Source organism: Copadichromis virginalis, linkage group LG17 (assembly GCF_057382275.1).
Source record: "Copadichromis virginalis isolate Kocher_CV1m ecotype Utaka linkage group LG17, C_Virginalis_male_GT1.1, whole genome shotgun sequence".
Lineage (NCBI taxonomy): Eukaryota > Metazoa > Chordata > Actinopteri > Cichliformes > Cichlidae > Copadichromis > Copadichromis virginalis.
The window spans coordinates 27031380-27053551 of record NC_140634.1 but is presented as its reverse complement, the minus strand read 5'-3'; the positions used below and the strand labels follow the sequence as shown (position 1 = coordinate 27053551).

General features: G+C 42.8%; 1 protein-coding gene across 4 annotated transcripts in view; it reads right to left on the bottom strand.

Moving 5' to 3' along the window:
- bltp3b (bridge-like lipid transfer protein family member 3B) overlaps positions 1–22086 on the bottom strand; it is a 32627-nt gene extending 10541 nt beyond the window's left edge. For 2 of the 4 annotated variants that reach the window (XM_085435986.1, XM_085435987.1), the window contains exons 1-16: positions 21676–22086; positions 11400–11562; positions 9810–9848; positions 8659–8750; positions 7863–8052; positions 7639–7779; positions 7030–7197; positions 6270–6450; positions 6083–6166; positions 5822–5983; positions 5295–5410; positions 5070–5211; positions 4383–4576; positions 3531–4277; positions 2552–3237; positions 228–311 (exon numbers count right to left, since the gene is read on the bottom strand). In XM_085435986.1, the coding sequence (XP_085292112.1) occupies positions 228–311; positions 2552–3237; positions 3531–4277; positions 4383–4576; positions 5070–5211; positions 5295–5410; positions 5822–5983; positions 6083–6166; positions 6270–6450; positions 7030–7197; positions 7639–7779; positions 7863–8052; positions 8659–8750; positions 9810–9848; positions 11400–11562; positions 21676–21719 (3233 nt within the window). In that variant the 5' untranslated portion in view covers positions 21720–22086. Of the gene's footprint in view, positions 1–227; positions 312–2551; positions 3238–3530; positions 4278–4382; positions 4577–5069; positions 5212–5294; positions 5411–5583; positions 5734–5821; positions 5984–6082; positions 6167–6269; positions 6451–7029; positions 7198–7638; positions 7780–7862; positions 8053–8658; positions 8751–9809; positions 9849–11399; positions 11563–21675 lie in introns of all 4 variants that reach the window. The other 2 variants (XM_085435989.1, XM_085435988.1) reach the window with 2 other exon arrangements.
- Between the last annotated feature and the right edge of the window lie 86 nt (positions 22087–22172).

Sequence of the window (22172 nt, the reverse complement as noted above, 5' to 3'; positions counted from 1 at the left end):
AGAGCTTCCCATTTCATCTCGACCATGAAGGGTTAACAAATAGACAGCAAACAGAGGGGAGAAAAATAACACATACAGACATGCACTCATGCAAATGCATGCCCACAGAGGATGCACATATACACATTTGCATTTGTACTCATCCACAGACTGCAAGCAGGAGGACACACACACAGGGTACATGTACACCCTCATTAGCACAGCTAGTCACAGATCCAGTGGCTTACATGTTGGACATGGAATAAAGGGAGGTGGATCTGCTGGAGTTTGAGGAGCTGAGGAGATCAGATACCACAGACAAACTTCCTTTCCTTGATAGAGAGAAAACACACACACACGCACACCTCGCATGGGTCAAAGCAAAGGTCAAGAGGCAGAAAAGGAAATGAATGAGTTAAAACACAGAACATCCAAATGTCGACAGACGGCAGATGAGAAAACACATGTAAGAAAAGACAGCAGCTTGTGGCTGGCCAACATTCAGAAAGTGAGACAGGTGATGTGAGAAGACTGAACATTCAGACTGACGAGCACTCATGTGGGAATTCGACACACAGCTCTTGTGTTCAGGAATAGACATGAAATTAGTGAGAGAAAGACTCATTTAGGTCAATGACAGCGAGGCACAGAGGTCTTTCTGAAAAAGCTGTCTGGATCATTTAACAAAAGTCTGACAACTGTGACATACGATCACTTCTCTGGATTCAGCACCGCAACGCTATTTAAACTGGGTGCAAATCATCTAGTAGAAAATATGTTTGCTGGTTTACTTATAAAATCTAATAGATATTTGATTTTTTTGACATTATGTTTGCAGCTAAGGGTGTACTCAGCACTTAGTACCGTTGTCTTATCCTGTGCCTACACACTCCTGCTCCCCATATTTTACTCCATTGCTTTTCTCTCTTATAAAAGGCACAACTAGTTTCATATGACGGTCACCTACGGAACCACTTTAACCTTTTACATGCAACTAAAATAGTTGGGCAAAAAAAAAGGGATTGTTTAGCCTTTTTCCTACATAAATAACTTTATCAATTCATTAACTAACAACCCTGCTGTCAATTAATTTTCTGTCAGCTAAATCAAGTCATCAGCTGAACATTTCTGGACTACTTATTGAAGGCTGAACTAGTCTGGAAGTGGTTTAAGTGGTATGTTTCAAGCTTTAAAGATCATATGGAAATTAAGATTTCAGCTTCAAACATTAAGATTGTTTGAGTTTGTTTATCCCCCCCCTCAATTACACATTTGATTACTCTTCCTCGTCTCACCCAAACTGGTCAGTGTAGATGTCTGCTCATCCCTGAGCCTGGTTCTGCTGAATGTTTCTTCCTGTTAAAAGGGAGTTTTTCCCTCCCACTGTCACCAAAGTGCTTGCACATAGGGTGTTCATATGACTGTTGGGGTTTTCTCTGTTGTATTATTGTACAATCGACCCCACAATATAAAGCGCCTTGAGGCAACTGCTGCTGTTATTTGGGCGTTGTATAAATAAAATTGAATCAAAACTTTTTCGAACTCCACAAATAAAAAAGAAACATATCCCAATTTAAAGTTGCCTGTTGTCACTTTCAAGGGCCTATTTTTGTGTTTCTCAGTTATATTTGGATTACTCCATGGAAGCCATGATCTGATCTGCAAATGCATATTTGCAATTTCGCAGTTTCCTCCCTGGTGACGAGAGCTCCGTTTCCAGCTACAAGCGCACTCTTCAGCACAGAAGAGAACAGAGTATCCAAATTGAAGGAAACACTTCAAGACTAACACAACCGGGGGCATCCTTTTCTTAATAAAGAGTCCTGCTGTAACATCTTAACGCCTGAGAGAGAACGTCCTGAGCTGTGGTGCAGCCACACCAACACAATCCCCCCTCAGCCCTGTTCGTAACATTTGGCTCCCTGCAAAGTTACATTTAGGTTGTAGGGTCACTTTTAATAAATGAAAACCAGGGCAAATCTCAAATGCACATGAACGAGTAGTCAGATCAACCAGAGAGTGATCCAAACGCAGCAGGAGTGATGAAAGTGATGACACAAGGAGACGGCCTTTCAGGGGATATGTTTGTTTTTGTTTTTTTATGGGTGTGATTCTAGTCCTTGTATGGTAGCAAATTTGGGCTTTAGACCTTGGTTGGATAAAACAAGCATCTGTACAACATTAGTTAGGATGTTGACATTGTAATGGCCTCTTTAACATGCTTTCCCGACTGGAAAAGATTCTACAAAGATTAACTTGTTAATCAACAAAATCATCAGCAGACTAACCTTATTAAAATTATGCTTTGTTGAATCCTTAATATTTTTTTTGTTTATCTCTTGGTGTTCAGCACTAACTTAATAATGCACTTACACAGCCTGTACTGCAAGCATCTGATTCCTGGTAGAGCGATTCCTCTTCTGCAAATGTGTGAAACTGAACTGTATAAACAAAACTAATTACTGGCTTATCTCAGCGGAGTCTAAATGTTGAAGCAGCACAGTTCTGCCTTAACGTATTAGTAATGACTCTGTTGTGGAAACTAATAGCATTCGTGAGACAAACTGAATACCTGGATATTGACTGAGGCATCTTTGCAGCCTTGTCTTTGTCGCTCCAGTCTTTGCTGCTGAGTGGATCAGGCAGATGGTCACATGGTTGGCTTTTGGAGTCTAACCTAGATCCCATATCATCACCTCCAGACAACCCATCCATCAGCACCTCGCCACCTTCATCTGAACTCCCCCGCCCAGTCCTTTTAGCTGGAGTCCTCTCCTCCACTGACGTTTTGTGGTTCAAGTCGGGATGTGTAGTTGAAGTGGAAGCGGGAACGAGAGGTGCAGGAACCTGCATGGGTCCTCCCTCTAAGCCATGGCTACATAGCAGCTGGTCTACAGTGCAAGACTGCTTGGCTCTTCCACCTTCTGAGCCAGATCCTTCATTGCCTTTCTCTCCCCCGTCTCTCGCATCACTCGCAGGCTCCAGAGTTCCTCGGCTCTCTGAGGGCGACAGCTCCGAGCCTGGAGGAGATCCTGAACCCTCAGGCTGCGGAATGGGCTTCAGGAGCAGGGACACCTCTGCGCTTTTGAGCAGGAGGCCCAAGCAGACGGTGAACGGCTGGCGATCTGCCGGATGGTGGGAAGGATCCTTGCGGTCTCTCTTGGAGCTCATCTTCTCCATATCCTGCTGTAGTGTCTGCTGCAGGGATTTGATGGTGCGCTGAAGCTGCATCAGAAACACATACTGCCGATGGCTTACCTAAACACACGCACAGAATAAAGGCGTTATTAAAGATGTATAAATGTGTTAATGCTGTGAAGCTTTTTTCAGGGGGTTGTTAACTATCAAAGGTTTATTGTTTAACTTCTTAACTTTCCTGTCTCTTTTCAATCTGTGATGTTTATTCTTTTTATCCCTGTAAAGGTAACAGGTCAGAACTGTTACCATTACCAATTAAGTAGATTTTCCTTCCTATTTAGGTTTCAAACCAACCAAAAGATATGGAATAAAAAAAAAGCAAATTAGATACAAAAGCCTTTATGAAAAAATACCTGAGCGCTCAGATGCTTCTGCACATGCACCAACACATGCACATCTGCATCTTTATCTGATGACAAAGAGGAGGATGAGGAGGGCAGACTGTCTAGTGAGAGGGGTTTATGGAGACCATTACTGGCTGGCAGTGCTGAATTGCTATTGTGAGGTGATGATGTCGTTGCATCAGTGCTGTAATACTCCTTTAATAATCGCTTCCTCTGTAAACGTGCGACAGCCTCCGCTGACGAGCTTCTGGACAGTCCTGGTCCAGCAGCACTCCTCAGCTTCTCCTGATGCTGGACGAGCTTTGCTGGCTGACACGCCCACACAGTTAGAGGGAAGGAGTCCACAAAGGGCTGGGGCCGCCCTTTACCTCCGCGGGTTCCTTCATAGTCCACCCAAAACTGGGCAAAGTGCAACGCCCAAAAGTCAGTGGCTGCAGGCATCTTGAGGGCGTCCGTGCCCATCGTGGGCACCACCAGGCCCCGATAAATGTCGTGCAACTTGGTGTCCTGTTCGTGAGCGTGGCGCTGGAAGACGGGATGGAGGATTGGTAAAGAGGATGAGGAGCGAGGGAAAGAGGAAAAAGATGAACAGAAGAAGGGTTCCTCTTCAAAGGCCTGCAGAAGGGCTTCAAGGTGGGATCGTGTACAGTTGGCCGGGTGTCGGGTGTTAGTGGCTGCCATTTCTGAAGTCTGAATTGAGATGGAGCGAGGCAGGTCAGCAGGCGAAGAAGAGTCCTGATCAGTGGGAATTACGAGCTAGAGGAGAAATAATAATAATTTTTTAAAAAAGGCATGAATCCGAGAAAATACAGTCCAAGCTTCAAACCAGGAAACGGCCTATTCCTCTGCAATCCTTCTTACCTTCAGCATGAGGCCGTCAACCCTGATGTCAACATGCTCGTCTGGTTTTTGAGAGTCATTGAGCTTGTAGATCTCCATGAACTGCTCCAGACTCTGCCTCAGGTCGAGGGCAAAGAGGTTGAGCCACACCAGGCTGCGAGGATCCAGGACCAGCTGAAGGGCATTGAGCTGAGCATAAAGGTTTGGACACGGAACTGGAGGAGCAGAAACATGATGGAAAAGATGGAAAGGTTACATGATATTTAGAAACACGTAGCAGAAAGTAATAAGACACTATACGCATTAAAAAAGAAGAAGGAAGGAATGGTACTTAATTTGCTAAATGTTATTTTCTTGGCTGCACACTCGAAGTCAGAAAAGTAAAAAACCTTTAGTGGCTCTCATAATGTGTGCTAATAGAGCTTGTGAGAAATCCATAAATGAATTAATTGGGTGATCCCTCATCCAGAGCACTGAGTGTAATTCAGAAAAATCAATGTTCTCTCAGCCACACAGGAGTCAATGACTAACCCCACAGCTCACCGATTGGACTAAATGGACTCGAAAGTGTGATGGGAGATAGAAAACCTACCATGAAGCAGAGCCCGGGTTTAGAAAAATTGTTATTTACACAGCGCACGATCAACTCATTTATTTGTGAGGTGAGAAAATAAATGTATCCTGAGTATCAAGGCACAAAAGTCTTACTAGGGTAGTCTTTTCCATCAGGGAAATAGTATTCTGTGAACTCTACATGGATGGCCGGCATCTCTGACGGAAGGTACAATGACTTCTTATTACAGGAGATCATGGTCTTGGGGCTGGAGCGGCGCTGGTCTGCTGTTGAGACCTGAAAAATGAATTAAAGGTAGTTGAGAAAATGTATACAGCCTCAGTGATTTCCTGCAGAAAAAGTCTGCAACATTACTGAACCTGATAGATGCTGAAGTCAGCCACCCTGAGAACAATTGAGCTGGACATGAGCTGAGCCTTGGGAGTCTGAGGCGGAGGAGGACTGAAGGAAGCGCTGGAAGACGTGTTTATCTTACCTGGAGGGAAAAGAAGAAGGTATGTGTAGGTAAAACAAGAGGAAATGACTAAAAACACAACAGCAGAGAGGGCGGCAAACAGTGTCACAACTCAGTTCTCCAATGAGAAACTTCTGTGCCTAGACAAAGGTGTGTATCACCGCACCAAACTGTGCGCAAACACACCGCGATACCTGGCTCCAGGCACCAGCAGCACTGCGCTGGAGGCTGTGCGTGTGGGCTCCAATCTAGTAGTGAGGAGTGTGTCTCACTAAGCCCTACTGCTCCTCCTCCCGCTCCTTCCTGACTTCCTAGAGAGCCATACACATCGTCCCTAAGGGACACTGGAGGACAGAAAACCCACAGGGGTGATGTGCTGTGGGTACAACAAAAATGCACCTAACACCTGTGTGTGAGCGTGTGTGCTTTTACCATGCTTTGGGGAACTGTGGGTGTGGCTCGGGCCTTGCTGGTCTCGAACTGTGCTCTTTAACATCTCCACGTTGGTCCTGAATTCATCCAGGAGGCTCCGTGCCCAGCTCTCTCTTGTCTTAGTGGCGTCGCTGTAGTGCATCCAGTGAGCGCAGCTGTCACCTATGAAGATTGAAATACAATTAATAAATTCTGTTTGTTTAAAGTAAACAGTGTTTATTTTGTTTGGCAGATTACTGATCTCAACAGCTGAATTCATACCTGCTCTGTGGAAAGGGTAGTAGTCCAAAGTAATGGAGCTAAAGGAAAGCTGCATGGCTCCACCGGTTATCCTTTTATTGACGACTATACACCAGAGGCAAAAAACAAGAGACCTCAAGTTGAAAACAATCATGCTTGTCATTTGTGTGCTTAATAAAGTAAACACGTAAAGCTGCACATGCGTTACCTTTGTCCTTAGCATGGATATCATCGCAGATGTGCAGGTCTAGGTGTGTGATCTGGAGATGGTGCGATGTCTCGCACACATCATAGGCGCTGAACAGCTTGGCCATGGTTGCACTCTGGTCAGCAGCTGAGGACGCCTGTTGGGTGCGAACCTGTTGGGCTGAAGGGGGCGGCGATGACACCTGGAGAACACAGAACGTTTTAAGTGTTGACGCTTTGCCCGTGTTATAAACGCTCTGATAGATCATCCTATTCTTGTCACTGATGAGGTTTTCAGTTCATTTCCTACAAGAGTGACTCATGAAGATTGATGAGTCCAATAAAAAAGATGAGCGGTGAAGTACTCGGTGTTTCCACCAGGTGGCATATAAGGCCAATTTACAGGAAACTGATTCATTACTGTAAAGTAAAGCTGCTGAGATATAGGAAGGTGTGAATATGAGTGGGCGATGGCTGTCTGTACATTTTGTGTCTCTGTGTGTGTGTAGAGAGCAGGAAAGTAGGACACTGACTGAAAGATGCTAAAAAGCAACAGTGAAAGACATACTGTGGGCACAAATAGGGCATCAGATGGGATTTTGACAAGCATGAGGACTAAATATTACACCATGGCTCATTCACACACAATTAGAGCATGAACAGGAAGAGGAGGAGGAAATGGGAAAAATGGAAAAATGGGGAGGGTGACAGAAAGAGGGGAAAAAAAGGTAAGAAAATATGATAAGCGTTCTCTATGCGTGGAAAACGTCACTGACTGGTACCTGGTCTTCTGTGGCCATGCTTTTCCTCTGCTGTGCAGACTTCTCCATAGCCTCACTGAGGGACTTGGCATACTGCACCATAGCTTTGAGCTGAGAGTCTGTCAGCACCCACAGGAGGTCATCCAAGATCAGAATCAGCTTGGAGGCCACCACGTTACAGTCTTTGATCTGAATCACACAGAAGAGTTGCTATAAACAAGCAATATGCAGGTGGAGGTTCGCCAAGAGTTTCCAGGAATGTAACATGACACCGAATTCACAAGAACATTTAGCAGATTTAAAACAAACAAACAAACCGAATACAGGTTTTTGCAGTTTAAGGAGCATCTGTATCTTTGTCCAATAGGAACTCAGCAGGCCAATTACTTTTGCTCAGCACACTAAAATCCCCTTTGTGTTGAAGAAACTGCATACTGGTTGCCATTTTGGCTGAAATAAACACCAGCTGTTTAATGAAGCACTGCTATTGGCCCTGCAGCCTGTGAGGCCACACAGAGGGGTCATTGTTCACAGTGGACAAGTCGATGTTGCCTAGAGTCTGGGTTTCAAGCCTGCTCCGTCAAATGTCATAGCATGAATATCTGAAAGGGCACATGCGTGGTATCTAACCCGTCTCTTGAGAGTGACTCGGATCTTGGACTGGTTGGTGATGAGGCGGATGGGGGCGCTCAACATCTCGTGCTCGGCGCTCTGGATAGCGTCGGCCTCGATCCGGATCATCTGCCAGCTGATCTCTTTAAATGTCAGAATCTGAGCGAAAGAAAAAAGGGCAGTAAATGAGAACGTTGTGTGTCAAAATACCCTTATTTTGTTTAAAACTAACAAACACCGACCTCTCCTTTCTGGGGGTCCTGAATGCGAGTAAAGCGTAGGTCACCGATGCTCCAGCTGGTGTTGACGCTGTAGACCTGCAGCTGGGAGAGCTCAAAAGACGCGTTAAAGGCCTTGGCACTGATCCGGATGATAATGGAGTTGATTGATAAGGATATGCCCTCTACCACCTTCTCAGCAAAACCATATTCACTGTAAGATGCACAGAGAGGGGGGGGCAATAGATCATTAGTAGCCTGTCAGTCATCTGCGTCTTTCAACAAACAAAAACCTCACACATTATCTAAATAACCGCCATGTTTTGTATTCATTAATTTTTGAAGATAAGCTTTATTGATAGCTGTATAACAAGCAAAGTAAATATTAGTCTTATCTCTGAACTTTGATTTGTGACCTTTATGATCAGAAATAAACTCCCATCCCATTGTTAACTCATAAAAATGACCCTTTTTTAATACTAGTGGTTGAGTAATTAATATTTTTTAGAGTGGGAGGGTTCCGGTTTCAGTGCTAGTACTCTGACACTGTTTTAGCTGCCCCTCAGAGTCATTTGATTTATAGTGGTGTATGGTGACACAACAGAACTGTTTTAAAAATGTCTGTTTTTAATTAGTTTAGATTTTTTTTTGCCATTACTGGTCAGCAGTATATATATATATATATTGCATTAATTCACATTCAAAAGGCAAAAATAAAACAAGCAAAAACTGGACTGTTGAAAAGTTTGAAAGCACTTCATTGCTGCCTACACTGCTCATCCGACTCATCCCAATGAGTATAACAGAAAGAAAAGCCCACCTCTGTCCTGATGCTGTTGCAATGGGAGATGGGCCATTGGGTGGACGAGGCTCATCGCAGGTACTCATCTCCATCACCACTTTATCCAAAGTCTGAAAGAACAAGCAAGTCAAAGACTAGAATGTCATAGACATAGTAGCTCATCTGACTCATTATCGATCACAGTTCAGAAGTATATTGGTTGTCCTGTCAGGTCTTATCACTGATTGGTTGTACTGCACAATCTAATGAGAATAAAAATTCATTGAGAAAGACATTTGACAAACTTGAGCATGTTTTGAGTGAAGGCCATTAGGTGGTTATTTCAGTTTAGTTAAACTCGGAGCAGCATTACAGGCTGAGTGATTCTGCGATAAAGGTTTGGTAACCAGTTGGCGAAGGGACGGGTGCCTTAGTATGTCATGAGCTCAACAATCCTCTGGCTGCATGAGCTAAAATATGCAAAATAAGCAAACAGCCTTACTTTTATATAGTCTTTGTCAACGTATTAAAATTTGCCAATCCAACAATCGTCAGGAAGCGCTGGTGTGTATTTTATCTTTTCATACTTTGATGCTAGACCTGAATGTGTTAAATCTTGCCCCTGATAAATACCAAACACAGTATGATATGAAAAAGCTCAAATTAACACTAAAACTAATGAACCCCGAAGAGGAAATGCACATTAGAAAACACAAAAATGTTTCCTTGAGCCCAGAAAGTTCACAACGCTCAGAGCTGAAGGCGTCTAAAGGTTTTGTGTAGGCAGGTGTACTGTGTTCTTGTTGCTGGCTTTCACTGGCCCGTGTTCTGGGAATTGAAGCTACCTGGAGACTGGTAGTCTATCAACCTGACACCTGTGGCCTGCTCATTCAGGCGGAGGTCAGAGAAACACTGGCAGCCAGTGGAACAGACATAAACGAGCTTTTGGAAAAGTTCAGCACCAACACGAAGGCCAATTGACAGCATACTGAAGATAAAACGGGCTCAAGACGGGAAACTAAAGGCTCTCGTACGTCATATGTGCAAGTGCGTCAAAGGAAAGCTTCAGCAGTGCTTTAGGAAGCTTACTGACACATTTTGTTTGCCATTTCCTGCTCTTAACCTTCTAATAAAGTGTATCATATATCCTGGACATTCACTTATTGATTGAAAGTGGCACATCAACTTACCAAAGAGATCGGGTGAGTCTTCAACTTGGTCCATGGTATCTGTGGGTGAAAGCAGAGCAGCGTGTCAGCTTTGCAGCATTGCATGCTACACAGAACTAATCTTTACCTCACCCATTCAGATTTTTGGTTCACTGAAATGAAAAATGCAATTTCAATTAACAGGATGTACAAATCCAGCAGAGTAGAAAGAACAAAAACGTAATCGATGAGTAGTATAGACTGACTGGCAGCTCATTCATTCATCTCCAGAGCGTCATTAATCCTCGACATGCAGCCTCCTGATTCAAGTCAAATTATATAGCAAAACAGATTAAATGCTTATGTTCGGTTTCAGGGGGTTTTTTTGTCACAGAGCGACTCCTTTTTGTCATAAATCAAGTAATGGGAAATACTCGGGATTTGTGCGTCTAATTCAATTAAATCCATTTCATTTGCCTTCCTTCTGGTTTTCAAAGACATCAGGGGGTTCTAGCTCATCTTTTAAACTACTGAGGCAGAAACATCTACTACAGTATGTGAAGTTACAAATGAGTCTTTGCCCGTCTAGATATCGATTGTGTAACTTTACTCAACAGGACCATTCAATGAAGCAACCTATTTTTACTCTAATTTGTGTATTGCGGCCTTTTAAAGGGAAGAGGTGAATGTGTGAGGCTTACTGTCTCCGTAACAGGAAGATGCAAAGAACAGATGGGGATCTAACAAGTGAGGAAGTGAGATATGATTCTGCTTTCTGTTTTATTTTAAAAGCCGGTTTAATAGCAAACACAAAAATACCCAGCGAGCTACATTAAGGCTGTAGTGAAGGTTTCAATTCACCAGCTCCATTGTTCACTCAGAAATCATATTCCCCTTACACTGACCCCAACTGTCTTTACTTTTACAAGTAAAGACAAGGGAACAATGGTACATTGCATTTACAGCTGATCAGACATCGAAGTGGCAACCTTAAAGCAAATCGAAACAAGAAGAAAAGGCTTGAAAAATTATGCTATGAGCTGACGGTTCGGCTTTTTGAGGATAAGGGGGGAAGGTAGTCGGGTGGGGGAGGGAAGGCAGAGGTGGAAAATGGACCTTGGCCTGAATAAAAGTCCAGTCATGAAGAAAATTATACAGCTGCATTCACCGTTTCCAGGGTGTGTCAGAGGCTGCTCTTAGTCATGATACTTGGCTGATCACCATGACCGCATCGGAGTGTCAGACAGCTCCAGCAGAGAGTGCTTATGTAGTGCAAAGAGTCACTAGAGGTTACCAGTGTGCCTTCAACACTTGTATGATATGTTTTTAAGGCACACTGTTTGTATATACACATTGTGTGTTTATGGAGTATTCTAGGTATCCTTGACTTGAGTGCAAAATCTGCTTTGCACATCTATTTAAATATGCCTCCTTAAAAAAAGCACCACTGGAACCAGCATCATAACCCATGTCTCATTTTTCAAATCAAATCTATTTTCCTAAACCCAGTGTTTCCAGTCCTAATGTTCTCTATAAAAGCGTAAGGGTTGTTTCCATCTGAAGCCAAAGCTCTTCCCTAAAAGTCGTCATTTCCAGTAAATAGGTGACAAATTGAACAACCCCGAGTCTCACCCTGATGGCAGCCTTGTTGCATTCCACACGATTGATGGCCAGCCAGGTGGGCAGGTCCAGCAGGCTCTGGAGCACCTCCTCATCGAGCTCCAGGTTGGTGAGCTGGCCCTCCCCTTTCAGCGTGCTCAGGTTGATTTTGTCGGGCGACAGGTTCTTAGCAAACCTACGGGACACAGACGAGAAGAGTCCAGATATATTTATAGAAACAGGCTGTAAACAAACCGACAGGCCAGCCAAGCAAATCCCAAGAGTAGCGCTTACGGTGTATTGGATGTCGATTGCAACACACACACACACACGCTTGTGGTTTTAAAAAACATTTATATTAAATACAGAATAAATTATATTGAGAAACACTAAAAAAAAATGTTTAAAAGCCCATAATTTAAGGTTATGACTGCTGTTGAATTTAACATTCCAGCAACAGGAATGGAAAGACATACGTCATAAAACCACAGCTAGTGTTTGGAAAAGGTGTTTTCTACTTAATTGAAGCTGTATTTGTATTTGTATTGCTTATACACTGCTCAATCTACTGATGATGAGCTCATAAACAGATGCTGAAAAAGAACAGGGGTAAGTCTAGCACAGTAACATGTGTAACTAACACTGGACAAAGTGTACCCAGGCCTCACAGTCTCATAAAATAAGGTGCACATTTATAAGTATTTGCCAGTGTCCCATGCTATATGCTGAATCAGTGAGTCCCCGTTTGCTTTTACACAAAGTAAAGACACTTAATCACACAAACTTGATTGTCCATGACCTAAGTGTTTTCTGCCTCCATTCACAGTTTGAGTATTGGTTAACAGTTAGCAGAGTAGCCGCACACTGAGTTGATCATTGACGCAGAAATCTCCGTAGACCAATTCAGCACAATCTCCTCTAAACACTACTGTGATTTTATTGATTTCACATTCTTTCTTTTGCCGTCCGGAGCTTCACGGCCTTCCCTGTACATTCCCAATTTTGGTCCGCATCACATTTGAAGAATGCAGTGAAACCATGATAAAGCCCCACAAAAGCATTAGATCCTAGCCTGATATTCATTTGAAATGTTAAAAAACAATAAATAAATGAAACCTGACCATAGAAGTGTCCGCCACAGTTTGGGGTATCATTGTTACTACTATGTGGAACATCTTTAATAATAGCAAACTGACACCAGAAAGAGATTTTCTTTCTGAGTTACACCAGAAAATAAATAAATTTAAAAAAAACAAAAAACATTTAACTGAGTGTAAACCAACTGAGCATAGATTCTACCAGAATGCCATGATCCACTCAATAGTACCATATTATCCTAACATTTGTATATCAACACTGTTAAGTCAAGATACATGCAGGCATGCAGTTTTATTGTAGCATGATCTAAATCGTGTGATTGATCTTTGTATTTATTGTCTATTTCACAAACAAATATTGATACATTTTTGCTTTGAATTACTGTAACTCAGACTCCTATTAATAGTTATTTTATATAAATAATATTACAGGTTGGGATCAGGTTAAAAAATAATTATTTATTATTGAAACTCTTTAGCACTAGAATAATACATCTATTGCTTTTTCAACCCACCATAGTGCTTACTTACTTGTACTTTTCTAGTGAGGTCAGCAGAGGTGACCATCCTGAAATAACATTAGGCGTGGACGCCAAAGCTACCATTAAATCAGGTCAACACTAAACCCAACCAACACTGGACACACTTATCTTGATATACCCACCTCCTAATTTAGAGCAAGCTAATAAAAATAACACAATCCATATGTCTATGCTCAAGACACAGATATGTGACACCATATGTGACTCTACGAAGAAGCACAGCAAAACCTGAGGAAAGGTTGATTATAGCAGGAAGGGGTGGACTAACTTGTGAGTTGTAGATTCATATGTGACTATAACTTAACCTCTGGGCAACCGCTTTCAATCATGAGGCCACTGCACAGGTCGCCTAGTGAGAGGCGATCCTGTCTCCAAACGACCACGGTCCAACTTGCACCATCTCAATTATAAATACAGATTTGCACAATGCTGGACTCAATCTGAGCAAGTCAGATTGGCGAACAAATGGCCATTTCAAATCTAGGAGGTTCTTGCTTTGAATGCAAGTAGTTAACGTGAAACTTTCTGTGTAAGTAGATGCCAACAGACTTGCCATTTTCACCATTTCATTAGTTTATCTTCGTTTTATTGCAAATAGATTGCGTGTAATTGCCAACTTAGCCTCATTCAGTTTCAAACTGTTAAAAGACTGATGGCAGAGTTGCTCCATGTTATTGCCGCTTTTTCGGCATCTTCACACACCAAAGTACATTCAAAGACGGCAACTGGCTGCGTTTGTTCGCAGACCATGTTGCCATCTTTGTAGCAGCGATTTCAAAGCTCGCTCGATTGCACAAAGCTGTAATCATTTTGGTCGCGTGCATTCTAAAACTACTGTTTTCCATTGTGTGAGTTCGGCATCAGCAGGTAACTGATTGGTGAATTTGAATCAATTTTTCAAAACAATAGTAAAAGCTGAAAAATATAACAAGAGACCAAAATCAGGTTAGCCTAATAAGAAGTATAAGAGTCAATTAAAAACCTGAGAGCAACTTCTTAAAGTCACATTGGTAGAGAAAGTCACGGAGAGCTCATGAGAGTCACGAAGAGCTCAAAAACTTGCACTCTCAGCATTCCCGAAATGGTGCTGTATGATTACGCAGCCATTAAGAAACTGGATAGTCATAAGAAGACAAAAGGTTTTTCTTTTTGTTCAGATGGTCTGTCTGGACCCAGACTATCAGGACACTCTGTCACTGCTTTGTGATTTGGCAGCTCGTGTCTGTAATGATTCAATCAGTCAAATCCAGTTCCTTTACACCCAACACCTTCTCCTGGCAGCACTGGATTCTTCTCGTATTCGCCATCCGTGTAAATTATTCAGCTGGGGAAGCATAAACTGAGCCTCGGCACAGCAGAATGAGTCCAAAAAATTAATTAATTAAAACTCTTACAAGCAAAACACAAACAATTCAATGCACACATGGGCATGCACATAGAAACAGTTTGTGTCTGAGAGATGGAGAGTCTTAGCCTTGTGACCAGTGAAATATTCATTTCTGCTGCTGATCAAGTATCAGCCAACTAGCCAGCTAGTTTCCCCTCCCTCCTTTGCACCTTATCTGGTATATCATCCTCAGTCGGGGCTTCCTCTTGCCTTCCTTCAACTCCATAAATAAATCACTACTGTGAGCAAATAAAATGCTGTTAATCAGCTGTCTAATATCAAGGCTACTAAAGCTAAATTAAGCAGGTAGATCCCAGTCAACAGCAAGAGGTAGAGGGTATTATGTTCACACACACTGTCATCTTTCTCTTTCATCTCTCCACACTAGACCTCAGCCATTATTCCAGTCAGCAGGTTCCAGCTCACCGGACCAGATCCAGGCCCATAAAGAGATTAGAGCAGGCTAATGGCTGCAGGCGGGGGTGTCTGCCTCTCCAAAGGACAAAATTAACCACTCAGCACAGAGCTAATTCCTGCAAAACTTAACCAGTTTCACATGACCCATTTGAAACGATTAGTAACCATCATGCCAAAAGATACACAAAGTAGGACGCCACTTTTAAATACCTTAAAGCGTTTAAAATGAATATTTTTTTTATATTAAAATGTGATCAAATGAAAGTGGCTGCACTACAGTGACAGTTGTACCATCTACCCCTCGGCTCCATTTGTAGTTTCTGCTCTGTAGTCGTGTTTGGAGAGAGCTGCTGTCTCCTTCTCTCCTGCCGTTCAGAATCTTACCCAAAGCTAATCTAACCTTCTGCTTCAAGGTTCACGTTTATGCAACACGCATCACCAATTTTTCATCCTTCTTTTTCCATCTGCATGACTTGGCTGTTCAGTAAACACCTGCTGCTAATAAACATTTGTGAGTCATTTTGCTCAAACTCAGCTAGGGACGTCTCCAACAGTACGCTGATCCTGCAACTTCCCACACAACCACAAACCAAGAGCAGAGATTTGGCCCGCCACACTGTATGCTTATGTCTGCGGATCTGGTTGATGGATACAGGTTTTTCCTACTCTCCGACGATGCATTTGAGGCGCACCCTGATGACATCAGTGCCAGAAAGAGAGGAGGCAAAACAGCCAGAATGACTCAGAGGACTACCAACTCTATTTTTGTTTTTGTTTTTTTTAGCAACAAAGACTGCGGCGACATAAAGTGAGAAACAAAGAGACAAACAGAAAGAGGATAAAACAGGAAACACAGGCGGCATCTTCAGGGCATTCCTGTGCAACCTAGAATTGCAGTTTACCGGAAGAGAAAGGGGAGTTCCAACATTTTTACTTGGCTCAACAAGAAAAATGGTGAACGTGAGCTTTAAATAGCCCTCTAAATCCTTCACTGGCCCATTCAGTGTAAACAGGAGAGCGGGTTGAGCCTCCTGAACTGATAACGCCTTTCATTAGGGTCAGTATTCCTCAACAGATCACCAGGTGCTGGATGTAATTAGAGGCCAATTAGGACAATAAGATGCTTCTGGTGAATGTGACTTGCTGGGATAATTTGACAAGTCACACATTAAATCACACTAAAGTGTTTCTCAAAGCCAATTATATTTTTAAAGCCATGCCTAAGATACGCTTCCAGGTCAGAGGAGTGCAGTGTGGGTTTGTGCAGCACACACAGGATCCTCTTCTTAGTTACCAGTCGCTGTGGTCTCCAGTCTTTACCCAATATTCACATTATATAGAGCCTTCCTGAGGATATTGCCTCTTACTGCCTGGCTTTAATAATTCGAGCTTGATTAAAGCTTGGACTCATTAACGGTATCTGAAGGCTGCAAGCCACGGTCTGTCGCATCTCATCGTCTTCTTTGATCTGTTCTGGGTCACAAAATTCTGATAGCAAAGGTTAAGAAAAATGATTAAGCATTAGGCATCAGTCACTTATCCTTAGCTAGCTGGATGACAACCTATATGATATGATAACCTGCAATTTACAGTATCATCATTTTTAAAAAAAACAAATGGCCCAAATTTACTATTTGATTTACTAGAATATAAATAATTAATGATCTGATAATCAAAATCTTTCGTTACAGTCCTGCATTTGGTTATATTTGTTGTTTTGGGGTGGCCTGACTAAGTATTAGGGATTGGATGAGGAGCTTCTACATCATGATGGATCTGATGGGAGCGTCAAAAGGAGACAGATGAGGCGGTTTAAGCATCTAATCACAATGATTCCTTGGTGCATTCCTTTGTAGGTTTTCCAGCAGGGAGGGAGGAGACTCAAAGCTTACTGGAAAGACTGGCTTTCCAAGTGTCTCGGGATTCCCCAACAGGAACTGGAAAACATCGCTGGAGTGATTTTTGTGTGAAATACCCTGCTCAATCAGCTACACTGCAACCACAGAGGGAAAATGATATTATTAACTAAAGGGGAAAATCTTTATCAAATCTTTACCAATTCTGTGTTCAAAGGCAGCTAGACGGCGAGGTTTTAGCACGTGTCTCATTATTTGCAGTGTGCAAACATGATGTAGACAGTAAAGCTGCACTGCTTTGAGTTTGACGTCAGTGTTTTGCAATGATCAACTGTCAAAAAGACATGCAAGTACTCAGAGAAGGAAGCGTTCGGCATGTTTCTCGATTCCCAATTGAAACCGCAACTTGACCTCAGTGAAAGAAAATGGATGGGTGGATTTTGGCTTAGTGAAAGTAAACGACTTGGCAAGAAAAAAAAAAGGCTAAAACAAAAAAAGCATTTGCATTTGTTTTCACTCCCATTATATAAATCTTGAGCGATTTTGGACTCATTTGCAATATTTGATTAATATTTACACTTATCAAAAACTTTATAATTCAACTCATCATTAACATCAACTAATCGCATGGTAGCAACTCACTGCACTTTGGCATGCAAAAGATCATGATGGCCTCCTGAAATTCAAACGGGAGCTTCAGAATGGGGAATAAAGGTGATGTCAGTGACTTTGAACGCGGTGTGTTTGTTTGCGTCAGACAGGCTGGTCTTGGTGCAAATCAAACTGCAAAGTCAACCTGAGTATTATTCCCTTTATGACTACATCACAAAGCACAGCTCATCTCAAACTGGTTTCATGAAAATGACAATGAGTTTCACTGTACACAAATGAGCTCCACAGTCCCCAGATCTCAAACCAAAACAGCACCTTTGGATGTACAGTCAAAAAAAATCAGCAGCAGCTGTGTGACGCATTAATGACAACATGGACCGAAATCTCTGAGGAATGTTTCCAGCACCTTGTTGACTCTATGCCACAAAGAATTAAGGCAGTTCTGATGGCAACACCTTGGGCCTCACCCCTTACTAGCAAGTGTGCCTAATAAAGTGGGTGATGAGTATATATTGCCAGTAAAGCTTCAAGCATGCTACCAGTTGGACTTTTATTGCACGCCTGGAATTTTTGCCTGCTCTTCCTTTTTGAATTTGACATCAGGAGGTAGACCCTTTAATCCCACATACACAAACTCCTACTAAACGCCTCCACGCAAACACAACACAATGAAGGCAACCTGAAAAAGTTAGGCGAGTATGTGTTGGCACAGCACGTCTTTGTGGAATATTTACAGCCCCGTGGAGGCAGCGAAAAGGTTAGCGTGAAGGAGAAAACAATCCACCAGCCCAGTCACGGGCAGCAGAGGATGCCAAGGCCTGGAGGGACCCTGGCCAAATGTCGCTCTATTGCACTCGCTGCACAAACACAACCTACACACTAAGCACTTCACAGCTACACACTGATGAGACACCCAAAGCGAGGCACTTAGTCATGACTCAGGCCATAATAGCCTTCCCACCAGCAGAGGGAATAGTGGAGTGCATCACTATGGTGCATTATTACACAGCTACAGCAGAGGATGGGAAGATACTCGTGGTGATAAACACAGGAGAAGAAATGAATCCATTTCTCCCACTGCAATGGCCACTAAAACTCCAATGATGAGAAAGCACAGACTCAACTCAACCTCAAAACACTATATCGGATTCATATCGGTATCGGCAGATATCCAAATTTATAATATCGGTATCGGACATAAAAAAGTGGTATCGTTCCATCTCTACTTACAATTAGTGGTAGTGCTATATGACGGCCCTATGAAATTCATAAGCATCCATTTAACTCAGTCATAATGACGTTATGAAAGGAAGAGGTCAAAACACAGCAAAAAAATATATAAAAAGTTGTTTAACGTGTCAAATCGTATGCTTCTTTGAGGAGGACTGAATTCAAGACATGGAAACAAAGAAATCACTGACATTTTTTGATAGCTGGACAGACAAAAACAAAACCTTGAGTTCTGGTATATTCTCTTGCCTGTTTTTTGCTATTCTTGGATATTTATTTGTATACTGAGGACAATAAACTAATAATTTCAATTTCAATTTTATTTCTATAGCACATTTAAAAGTCACAGGTACAACAAAGTGCTTCACAGACGAGCCATACTTGCAGGTTTACAGCAAAAGAAAACAATCAACAACAAAAATACAGTTATAGGATGGTACTATTGCAACAAGCATGAACCGGGAAGAAATTAAGCTAAGTAGTTTGAAAGGCAAGCTTAAACAAATGGGTTTTTAACCGTGATTTGAAAGATTGAATAGTTTCCGACGCACGGACATCAACCGGCAGGCTGTTCCACAGTTTTGGTGCAGCAAAAGCAAAGGCACGATCCCCCTTCGTCTTTAGTCGAGACATTGGTTGCATTAGGAGCCCCTGATTAGAGGATCTGAGTGCCCTTGTAGGGATATATAAATTAAGAAGGTCAATCAAATAACTGGGTGCCAAGTTATTTAAGATTTTAAAAGTGTATAGAAGAATTTTAAAAACAATACGGTACTTGACAGGAAGCCAATGGAGGTTAGCTAGAATAGGAGTGATATGATCCTGTCTTCTAGTGCCGCTTAAAAGGCGTGCTGCGGCATTCTGGACTAATTGTAGGCGTTGGATGAGGGAGAGTTGGAGGCCTAAGTAAAGAGAATTACAATAGTCCAGTCTAGAGGTTATGAAAGCATGAATGAGCCTTTCAAGGTCCTTGTGTCGTAGGTAAGGCATTGCCTTCGAAATTTGGCGTAGTTGGTAGAAGCTGGACAAAAGTCAGAATCAGATTAAGAGACTAAAGGTAGAAAAGTGAAGAAAGTGAGGACATTTTAAAAGGGCCACAAAAGGGTTAAAAGAATCACATGTGCTAAGAGATGAAGAAGCAACAAAAGGAGGAAGACAAGAAATAAGGAAATGAGTGCTCATTCGTTAACTGGAACACCTGTAATTAAGCTCCTTTCCCAGCTCCGTAATATTCCTTTATATGAGAGTGTGACCTTTCATTGAGACAGCCTCTTTCAGGAGAAACATAGCGTCGCTACATCTGTTTTTGTGTGTGTAACTGGATCTCGCCGCGTCAGGCTCTGAGCCAGTGTCGTGTCGATATCCAAAGCGGTCCGTAACGCAGACAAGCAAACACCTTGTTGTTAACTCACCCCCGGGGGTTACCTGAGTTCGACCTTCTGCGAAACACTTTATCGACTAAACACTTTCACATTAGGGCAAAACATTGAGGCCAGCAGCTCAGCCAGTGCTCTCTCAGCATTCACAAACTCATTCTTGGGCATGAAAAGTAAAACACAAAGCTTCTTCTAACAGATCACATCGTGGAAACGGGGCTCTTTCAACTAGTTTAATATGTCATGCATGCCTCAGTGCACTTGTCCTGCCCAGAGGGGGAAACGGTCATTGCAGACGTCTTGATCAGTGAACTGTGAAGATGTGATGCTGGCTCACTGTGACAGTCCTAGTCACAGACAGTATTTGAGAGAGGAATGTCCTCTGCAACAGTTAAGCTGTTGACACCCACAACATAAACTGCAGCTGTAAGCACACAGATAATGATGGTGATAAAGCAGAGAGAATCTATGCAGAATCACAGCCTGCTGTGGCCAAACTCGTGCGGTAGAGCATTTAGGGCCACCCTGCTCTGGTATTCTGACACCAGCACCTCGATCATGACATCACCTAATTGAAAGATGCAGGACTGGTTGACTGTCTTCTTCCGCTCAGAAACAGACCAATCAGGCCAGGACAAAGAGAAAAAAAAAAAAAAAAAAAAAAAAAAAAAAAAAAAAAGGGACGGCAAGCAAAAAGACAGATGACATCACGCCTCCTCCAGTCATTTCCTGTCAAAGTAGATGCTATTTTTTTGCTGACAGCATGCACAGTCATATGTACATGCTCTTATCTCAACACAACACCACGTATGAGGATGCTGAAGGACGTGCCACTAATAAGTGGTGTGTAGCAGATCATTTTAATTTTTAACTGCAGCAGTGTGCAAGAACATCAAGGGCACAGCAATAACAAATGCTGATATAATCCACAGGGTGACAAATTCCTCACAGTTTCAACAAAGGTTTTTATCAGTGAGGACAATCACCTCACTGCTTTTTTCTTTCTTTCCAAGCACCAGTCCACCTGCATGCTTGTAGGCTTTTCATGACTTACTCATCAGTGATCTGGATTAGAAATATGACAGCTGAACGCTACTACATCATTACTATTCCATGACGTTTGGAGAGGCATTAAAGGGCAACATAGATATAATATGGTGGGGTGTTTAACAGTGACGCAAAATGCTGTTAAATATATTGAGTTAGGGGGCAGGACAATATATTTCACTTTCTAAATGACCTTATCTTGAATAATAGGACGTTGAGGCTCCATGTACACCAAGTATGATGCCTGATAGGGGAACACAAAGGCGAAAAGTGCCAGATAAAAGGGGTTTAAACCCATGTAAACAAACCTGTACCTTGCACATGTCTTCCCATTACTATATTGACTGTATGCCCACTAGCTACCTGCTAGGCAGTTGCTGAAGGTTAAGCTACCTTGAGGTGAACGCTGAGATTGTTGATTTTAATAATCTGACTCAACTACACAACTGGTTCAACCCGACTTAGCAAGTGTCTGGAGGATTAGCAGCTCGCGTGGTGCTAGCACACTTAGCTGGGTAGCCACGTCTCAGGTCCTGTGAGGGTTACCAACTCAAAAACGCACAGTGACAGTCAACGGAGGGACGTGTTAAATTACAGGACACCCTTCATCTATGTGCGGCAAGCATAAACTCATTAAAGTGAGGTTTTTGTGGGTGCTAGCTAACGCCTGTGACAGCTTGATCCATTCGTCGTCGCTTTATTTCCACTCCCTGTCTGCTAGCGTTAACCTCAACTCATCACTGACCTGGAGAGATGCTTCAGGATCTGCTTCTTGATGAGCCCCGCCATGGTTGCGCAAATCCGATATCCGAGCCTCCGCCGCCGGGTGTCACAGCTAGCTGGCTAGCCAAACCGCTAGCTTTTCCCACTCGAGGTTTAAACTCACGGCTCACAGCCTGATCCCTTCGCCCGCGTTCATGTTAGCGGTGTTCCCGCTTTATTCTCTGGGAGACGAGGGGCGAGATGGGCGGAGAGACGGCATTTCGGACGTCCGAGTGACAGACAAGCTCGGAGACAAAGCATATCGCGTTAGGCCATTTCACGCAAATATACCGACAGAGGTCTGAAACGGTCCGGATCACTGCAATACCTCACACCGTACACCTGGACGGAGCGGCGTCTGCTGTCACGGCGTCTGGGCGGTGACTAATGCGGGGTTCATAGTCTGCTAGGAAATTCCCATTACCCACAGCCGGGTAAGTGCCAGTGTTACAAGTGGTAACGTTTTACAGTATATAAAAA